At 72.1% G+C, this 8326-nt stretch overlaps 3 protein-coding genes across 3 annotated transcripts in view; 1 reads left to right on the top strand and 2 right to left on the bottom strand.

Annotated features, from left to right (window-relative positions):
* The window catches only part of H696_01425 (hypothetical protein), a gene marked incomplete at both ends in the record, with an annotated part of 12616 nt that extends 8764 nt beyond the window's left edge, over positions 1-3852 (bottom strand). Inside the window, 5 exons of the mRNA XM_009495321.1 lie at positions 29-175; positions 332-556; positions 673-731; positions 872-1323; positions 1520-3852. Of these exons, the coding sequence (XP_009493596.1) occupies positions 29-175; positions 332-556; positions 673-731; positions 872-1323; positions 1520-3852 (3216 nt within the window). The remainder of the gene's footprint in view (positions 1-28; positions 176-331; positions 557-672; positions 732-871; positions 1324-1519) is intronic.
* A 715-nt stretch (positions 3853-4567) lies between these two features.
* Positions 4568-6526, top strand: H696_01426 (hypothetical protein; the record flags this gene model as incomplete). The annotated part of the gene is made up of 1 exon (XM_009495322.1): positions 4568-6526. One exon carries the CDS (start codon positions 4568-4570, stop codon positions 6524-6526), a length of 1959 nt encoding a protein of 652 aa, XP_009493597.1.
* A 262-nt stretch (positions 6527-6788) lies between these two features.
* Positions 6789-8324, bottom strand: H696_01427 (hypothetical protein). Its single transcript, XM_009495323.1, has 2 exons — positions 7819-8324; positions 6789-7231 (listed from the first exon to the last, which is right to left on the bottom strand). The coding sequence occupies exons 1-2, from the start codon at positions 8289-8291 to the stop codon at positions 7087-7089; spliced, it is 618 nt and encodes a 205-aa protein (XP_009493598.1). The 5' UTR covers positions 8292-8324; the 3' UTR covers positions 6789-7086.
* Positions 8325-8326: the final 2 nt, after the last annotated feature.

The raw sequence follows: 8326 nt of genomic DNA on the forward strand, positions 1-8326 counted from the left end.
GGGGGGGGGGGGGGGAGGCAGCGCGCACCTGCGGGTCGAGATTGACCCCGCTGCTTGGGGCTGCCGAGGACCGAGCCAAGCGCGAGTACATATCGTGGTCCCGGCGGACGCGGTCGACCAGGTCCCGAAGCGGATCGAGGACCTTGTGTCGGATGACGGCCGGCCGATTGGCCGACTTCGGTCGCGCGCCCATCCCGAGGCAATCCCAGGTGAAGGGGTGAGCGGGCGAATGCAGGGCGGCGAGATGCCACCCGAAGGGCGGGCGGAAGGAGCGCATCGGCCGGGGCCGAGCATGCCGCTGGCGACAACCAAAAGGGCCGGCTGGACGCACCTCGGAATCAGAGCCATACAATCCGGACCGGAGGCCAAACTGCAGGATGGCCAGCAAGGCAGACAGGACGTCCCGATTGTCCAGCAGGGCTCGAACGGAAAGGGGCTGGGCCGGGTCCGGCCCGCCGGCGCGGGGCTGCTTCGGCGGGTTGATTTTGTCCCGCACCAGGGAGTCCACCACGCCGGCCAGGGCGTCGAAGGACCCCGCCCCGAAGGCGCGGTCCGTCTGGCCGGGGGAGCAACGGCGACATACGTCAGGGGAATGGCGGCAACCGATGGGGAAAAGGGCGCGAGGGAGCCCGGGAAGAAGAGGGGGGGAGGGGGCAGCACGGCGCCACGCACCGCCAGCGATGAAGAGAGGCTCAGCCGGTCGAAGTCCTTGTACAGCAGCAGCAGGGCGCCTTTCACGGGAACCGGTGGCAGCATGGGGGGGGGGGGGGGTCAGAAAAGGGGAGGAAGAACAAGGAGGTGCCACACACTCGTGCCGGGCAACATGAACAGAGAGGGGGGGGGGGGAAGTGACCCCGGGCTCCGGGCGTACCCTTTGACGTCGGGAAGGGGCACCGCGCGGCCAGGTCCAGCAGCGCACGCCGCCGGGCCGGCCCCTCGGCCAGGCCCAGCACGCGCACCAGGCCCAGGTCCCAGGCGGCCGCGGAGAAGGCGTAGCTCGGCGACCCGAAGGAGGCCAGGGAGATGATCGACTCGCACAGCGGCCCGAGCAGCTGCTGGTGGAAGTGGGCCAGCCGGTGGGGGCCGCCGGCATCGGGCCCCTCCGACGCCGTGGCCGACAGCCGGAGGTACTCGCTGACCAGGCGACTTTCGCGGGTGATGGTGAAGGGGCTGCCTGTGGCGGAGGCCCGCGCCAGCGCCGGCTGGACAAACGGCAAACCCGGGGGCCGGGGGGTCGGCCGGCCGGACCGGCATGCGGCCAGGCACCCGGCCGATGCGAACTCCAGCAAGGTCCGCCCATAGACATTGGCCTGGGCCACCGGACTTCGGTGCCAGGCGGGGCCGGGGTGTGTCAGTGGCCGGTGGGCATGCGCATGTGTTTCTGGGCGCATGTACATGCACATCATGCGCCAAGGGAGGCCTCCCCCCCCCCTCCGGGGGGTGGGCCCTGGCTGCCGGACAAAGGGCCAGGAGGACAAGGAAAAGGGGGAGGAGCGAGGGGGCGGGGGGGGAAACACACCTGTCCAAGAGGGCAAAGGCGGCCGGCACCAGCAGGAGCAGGCGCTGGCTCGAGTGCAGCGGCGTCGGCAGGCAGGGCAGGACGGCCGGCGCGGTGGCCGGGCAACAGGCCTGCTCGCAGGGGCGCCCCGCGTCCAGCGGCCAGGCCAGGGGCAGGCTGCCCAGCAGGGCCCACAGCCCCACGCCCAGGGGGTGGACCTGCGGCGGGGCCCGCGCCCGCGAGGCGGTGTGCTGCTCCAGCAGCTCGGACGGCGCCATGCCCAGCGTGGCCAGGGTATCGGCCACCGATCGGCCCTCACGCGGCCACGCCGGGTCACCCTCGGCCGGACGGTCCGGCTCATTTTCCGGATCGAAGGAGAAGTCCACCACCTGGAGAGCATCCTCCGGGCCGCCGAAGTCCGGCTCGAAATCCAGCGACGGAACCCCCCGGTCATACGGGTCAAACACGTCGTAGCACAGGTGCTCGGCCTTGTCCGCCTGCAGGAGGGCCTCGAAGTCGAAGTCCTCGGCCCCGGGAGAGGGGGGACCCGAGGACGCCGGCGGCGGGGGCATTTCCGGATGCTGCATGCCGGCCACCCCGGCGTCCAGCCGGTCGAAGCGCACTCGCCGGCATTCCAGCAGGGCCACCGCGGTCAGGATCTCCCCGCCGGCCAGGAGCCCCGTCCGGCCGGCCGCATGCAGCAGAGCCCCCAGCCCGGGCAGGGGGGGCGGCAGCCGGCCGCCACCGGGGCCGGACACCGCCGGACAGTCGGCCGCCAGCCCGGTGGGCAGGATCCCGGCCGCCGGCAGCCCACGCTCGATGCCGCTGCCGGGGCCCGGGCTCAAGGGGCCCGGGGGCAAGGCCGCATCCGCGGCCCAAGGGGCCACCCCGGCCGGCAGCAGGAGCAGCGTCCCGGCGGCCAGCCGCGACAGCAGGGCCCCGGCATGGCGCTTGGCCAGATGCGCCGGGCCCTCGAAGGGGGTCGGCTTGAAGGCCCAGTCGATGCGGAGCTCGGCGAAGGCCCGGCATGCGGCCGGCCGGGACAGCGCCCCGGCATGCAGGAGCCCCGTGCCGATGGCCAGCCCGGTGACCGGGGCCCCGGCCGCCCCGAGCCCCTGGGGGTCCCCCTCGGCCAGGCCGACCGCCAGCGACAGGCAGGCCACCGCCACCGGCACCGACGCGTGGAACAGCTGGAAGAGCAGGAAGGCGCGCTTCGGGCAGTGTGTCGCCGGCGCGGCGGGGCCCGGCCCGGCCCCGGCCCCGGCCCCGGCCCCGGCCTGTGCCACACAATAGGCACTCGGGGCCCCGGTGGCCGAGGCCGCCGGCCGGTCGGCCAGCTGGCGCTCATGCCGCGTGCGCGCCGCATTCACCTGCTCCCAGTCGCGCGCGCCCCGGTCGAAGGAGCGCTGGAAGACGCGCGCCAGGCAGCGCGACGCCTCGCCCAGGACACGCAGCGCATCGGCCTCCGGCGTCCTGCCGGCCAGGTGGCTCAGACAGACGGCCAGCGCTCGCAGGGCCAGCGCGCAGCGCGCCCCAAACCGGTCCATCTTCGGACTGCACTCGGCCGAGCGCAACTCACGGACACAAGCCCGCGCCAGGCGCTGCGCGAACATGGCCCCCCCACCGGGGCCGGCCCCGGCACACCCGGCCAGCGACACCCGGTCCAGCAGGTGGCACACGGCATCCAGGCCAAGCCGGTCGGCCTCCAGCCCGGGCACCTGGCCCAGGAGCAGACGCATCAGGCGCCCGGCCGCCGGGGCCAGCCCGGCGAACACGTCCGTCCCGGCCAGCAGCCCCACTAGGCCCAGGAGAAATCCCCGACGCAGGGACACCCCGGCACTGACGGGCCCCGGCGGCCGGTCGGGCCCCGGGGCCGGCCCGCCCACCGGCCCTCCGGGCGCCGCCATCGCCTGCTCGATGACCACCTGCGCCGGGGCCGATGTCAAGTCCAGCGGCAGGGGATGCGGCTGGCCGGTGCTGATGTCCTGGAAGAGGGGACCCGGCTCGGCCCCGGGAGCCGGGGGCCGGGCGATCGGGGCCGGCGTGGGCCGGGCGCCGCCGCCGCCGCCGCCGCCGCCGCCGCCATCAACCAGCGCGCCCACCGCCGCGTCCAGCCCGGCGAAGGCGTCCTCCAGGGCGCCGAGGACCTGCTGCAGGGCCGCCACCCCGGCCGGGCCGGGAGGAAGGTTTTCACGGGCCCCCTCGGTGCCGGCCCCCGGGCGCGGCCTGCCAGACAGGGGGAAGTCCTCGACGGCCGGGACCATGTGCGTGCCATCGCGCACGCCAACCGCATACTCGACGACGCTTGTGGCCACCGGGTCCAGCAGGGCCAGGATCTCGTCGACGCGAGGCATGGCTGCTCGGGCGAGGCTCGTAGTGGCTGGAGAGGAGCAGCGAGAGAGAGAGAGAGAGAAGAGGAGGAGGAGAAGGAAAGGGCAGGGAGGAGGATGGAGCGAGCGGAGGAGGATGGAGCCGGCGGAACGGCACACGGGAGACACTCACACAAGCGAGCCAGCCGCGAGAGGGGAGAGAGAGAAAGAAAGGAAAAAAAAGAGGAGGGACAGACCCGCGATCGGGGGAGGAAGGCATGAGGACGCGCGCACGGCGGCAAGGAGGACACTGCTGACCGCCCCCCGCCGGGCAAGGTCGCCCGGCCGCACACCCACCCAGGCAGCCCTTCAGCCCGGATCTGTCAGGGCATGCCGGCGGACGGGGACGGGCGCCGGTGCGCCAGGGGCCCTGGTGCCAACGAACTCGCCGGCCCCGGCGCAAGTCACCCCGGCTCCCGGCCGGCGCCGGCGCCCGGAGCTGACCATCATTGAAAGCGATCTGCACCGGGGGGGCGGGCGGATCCAGGCCGCGCCGGTACACGCCTCCCCCCCCCCCCCTCCTCCCCTCTCCCTCGTCCCTTTGCTCCTGCCCTCCCGGGGGCCGATTTTGCACCGCCCCGTGTCCCGCGCCCTCGGGCCCTCTGCCCTCCTCCCCTTTCTCCCCCCCCCCGACTCTCGTACCTTGTGGTCGCTGCCGCCGCCGCCGCCGAACCGCACCGCCGTCCCCGTGCCGCGTCCCATGGCGGCCAGCAACCCGGCAGCCTGGCCCCTGGTGTCGGGCCCATATGCGCATACGGACGACCCGGAGGCCGGACAGCCGGCCGGTAGGCGGGCGTCCGGCGCGCGGGCCCGGCCTCGGCCCCGGGCCCGGCGCCGCAGCGCCACCCTCGCCCTGGCCCTGGGCCTGGTCCTGCTGCTGGGCATGGGCCTGGTGATCGTGCGCCATGGCGCCCCGGCCACCGGGGCTCCGGGCACCACGGCGCCGGCTGCGACCGGCGGCCGGCCGGAAGCCTGCCCGGCCCGAGGCCGGGTGCGCCTGTCACCGGCGGACCTGCCCCTGCATCCGCACTGCCCGATCTCCGGCCTGGCGGCCGGCGGCCCGGCCACCTGCCCGGTGGACCTGCTCCAGCGGTGGGCCCCGGCCAGCGTGACCTGGGCCGGCACCCCGGCAGCCCCCTTCCTCCACCTGTTCGTGGGGTTCATCTCGGCGGATGCCCTGTCGGCCGAGCTGCTGGAGCACCTGCTCGCCTTCCAGACGGCCGCCCGCACGGGTGCCCTGGCTGCCGAGCTGGACTCGGTGCCCCGGTCGGCCGGGCTCGAGCAGCGCTTCCTCCTGGGGCTGGCCATCCTGCCGGGCACCGGCGACGCCGACCAGGGCCCCTCTGTCCGGGCCTTCCGTGGCCAGCTCTCCCGGGCCGGCGTCCCGACGGTCCTGCTGCCGGCCTCCGGGACCGGCGCCCCGGAGGCCCACATCGCCCAGGCCGCCGGGCGTCTGGTGGCCGAGGCCATCCGGCCGGACTTCTATTGGCTGCTGGATTACGACCAGCTGACCGGGGCCACAAGTAGCCCGGCCGGGCGCCGGCTCCCGGCCCCCGGGGACCTCGTTCGTGGCGAGGTGGCCCCCCTGGCCGGGGGGCTCTTTCAACCCTTCGGCCTGCGCCCGGCCACCGATGGGGCCTGGCTGGATGACCTGTTCGCGGCCCGGGCCCCGGGGGCGGTGGCCGTTCCGCCCGGGCCTGGGGCCTGCTCGCCGGGCGCGCCCCATTCCCCCTGGCTGGCGCATCCGGATCCGGGACGCCTGGCCGCCGGCCTGGCCGCCAGCCCGGCCGCCAGCCCGGCCGACGCCGCCACCGAGCCCGGGCACCTGGGCTCCGCATCCCCCTCGGCCGATGGCGACCGGCTGCACCTGCCGCCGCTGCCGCCGGTGCTGATCCCCTTCCCGACGCCGGTTGGCCTGCTGGCCGGGGATGGGACGTCCTCCTCCGGGCCCGAGGGGGCATGTCGCGCCTCCCCGGGCCCGGCCGACCATTCGCACCCCACCACCAGTGCCACCGGCCCCGGCCCAGGGCCGCACCGGCTTTGGGACCGGCTGTTGCCCTCGCGCACGGCCGACCCGCCGGTTGGCGCGGGCCTGCCGACCATTTTGCGCCACACGCCGCCCAAGGCCGACCCGGGGCCGCTGCTGGCGCCGGCGCGGGCGGCCCAGCCCGAGCGCCAGCGCCATTGGCCCTCGAGCCAGTGTGTCCTGGATACGGTGGCCGCCGCCGGGCCCGGAGGCGATGGCCGCCAGGGGGGCCCCCTTGGCGGGGCCAGCTGGCGCGTGCTTTCCTCGAACTTGCAGCTCCGGGCCCCGCACGCGGACTTGGCCGGGGGTCGGCTGGTGGCCACCGGGCCGTGGCTGACGCCGGCCACCGGCGGGGCCGGCCCGGCAGCCCTGTCGGCCCAGCTGGCCAATCGGGTTCTGCCGGCGGAGCATCCCCTGCGCAGCACCCTCTGGGAGCCGGTCCTCGGGCTGTCCTGGCGCGCGGTAGCCGTCCTGGATGCGGCTCTGCGTGCGGACGCCGCCTACCAGGTGGCCGGCGTGGGGCCTCCGATCTCGGCGATGCCCGGCCACCAAGCGCGCATCCTCGAGCAGCTGACCCTGCTGCCCTCGCTGCTGCACTACTGCGGGCTCATTTCGCACTTCGCGGGCCGGTGACCGGGGCACGGTTGCCCGGTGGTGCGTGGCATCCCCCCTCCCCCATAGACATAGATCAGGAAGTGCGTGCGGGTGTGTGTGGCTGTGCGGCCTTCTAGGGGGGGGGGGGGGGGGGCCTCTCTTGCGGCTGTGTGGCCATGTGTCCGTGTGTACTGGTGTCGATGCATGGCTGTGCATGTGCCGACACGTTGAAATGGACCAGGAGGGGGGACAGAAAGGCCGAAGGCGTATATGGATTCATATGTATTGGATTGGATTGCTGGGGGTGGGGGGGGGGGGGGGCGGGGGGGAGAGTGGCGAACACGGGCGCACAGACAGTGTGGGTAAGGAGGGCGAGGAGCAGCGAACATTCGCGTGCATCTAGCTGTCCGAACGGGCGTGTGGGCCAAGACCCGGGGCAGTGCGCGACAATCACAGAGGAAAGGGAGGAGGGGATCTGAAGAGGGGAGGGCAGGCACGAATAAACATGGCAGACAAACCACCCAGAGAAGGAGGGGAAAGGGGGAAGGAAGGGGAGCGCGAGAGGCAAGAGGGTGGCCGGGCGCGACACCGAGGTATGCTCACTGCTCGGGCATGGTCCGCTCAAGCAGGTCGCGCGCCTCATTGATCTTGTTACACAGGAACTCCGAGCCACCGCGATCCGGATGGTTCTGGGTGATGAGCTTCCGGTGGATGGCGTTCAGGTCGCTCAGGGTGTAACGGCCCCTGCGAGATGGCGAGAACCGGGCAGGGCAGACATGAAGCCAGACATGAAGCAGAGCATAGCAGGATATGCCGAGTCGAGGCGGGGCATCAAAGCGCGGCACAGCATCCCAAAGAATGGGACAGGGTGGGGGAAAGATGGGGAGAAACAGAACGAGAAGAAGGGGAGAGAAGGGGGAAGGAAGGAGGGAGGGGGAGAGGGGGAGAGGGGGAGAGAGGAAGAGAGGAAGAGAGGAAGAGAGGAAGAGAGGAAGAAAAGGAGAGAGGGAGAGGGGGAGAGAGGAAGAGAGAAAGAGAGAAAGAGAGGGAGAAAACATAGTCAAGAACAGAGAGAGAGAGAGAGAGAGAAAGAGAGAAAGAGAGAAAGAGAGGGAGAAAACATAGTCAAGAACAGAGAGAGAGAGAGAGAGAGAAAGAGAGAAAGAAAGAAAGAGAGGGAGAAAACATAGTCAAGAACAGAGAGAGAGAGAGAGAGAGAGAAAGAAAATAGACCCAAGGAGAGAGAGAGAGGGAAGGAGTCAGATGAAAGGCGGCCGGCAGGAAGCAACGTCAAGCGCAGCCACACAGGCACCAAGACAAAATGCACGCACTCGATGTTCATGATGTTGAGGGCCTCCTCGCGATTCATGGTCTTCTCGAACCAGTTGTTGGGCTTGATGAGCTCCTCCGTGTCGGTCAGGGACTTGAGGTTGTAGAGGTGCGCACGGAAGTTGAAGAGACGCGCCGCCTTGCGGATGTCCGCCGACCGGACGGCCGCATAGACGCAGCCCACCGCGAAGACCGCGAACATGGTCGGCCGGAAGTACTGGAACAGGACCACCCCCTGCCAGGGGGAACGGTGCTCGTTGAATCCGCCAGACTGGTCCTCATCCTGCTGGAAGGACTCCAGCCGCGAGGACATGATGTCCCGCCGCAGGACACCGGAGTGCCGGAAGTCGAACTGCTCGTGGTCCGTGGTCACCGGGGTCTCGGCGGTGGCGGGCAGCTCGTCGCGCGGCCGGTACGTCAAGGGGACGACCTCGGCATTGGGGTCGTCCTTGACGTTGAGCAGATCGAAGAACATGGTGGGAGAGGCGGATGGAGAGGGAGGGGGGGGGG

The sequence above is a fragment of the Fonticula alba genome, assembly GCF_000388065.1.
Source record: "Fonticula alba strain ATCC 38817 unplaced genomic scaffold supercont2.2, whole genome shotgun sequence".
In the NCBI taxonomy this organism is placed as follows: Eukaryota; order Rotosphaerida; family Fonticulaceae; genus Fonticula; species Fonticula alba.

What these genes read in the sequence shown, in the direction of transcription:
- H696_01427 (XM_009495323.1), bottom strand. Translation starts at nt 8,291, where the DNA reads ATGTTCTTCGATCTGCTCAACGTCAAGGACGACCCCAATGCCGAGGTC. An exon ending in CTCAACATCATGAACATCGA is followed by an intron (nt 7,232 to 7,818) that starts GTGCGTGCATTT and finishes GCCATCTCGCAG; the next exon opens with GGGCCGTTACACCCTGAGCG.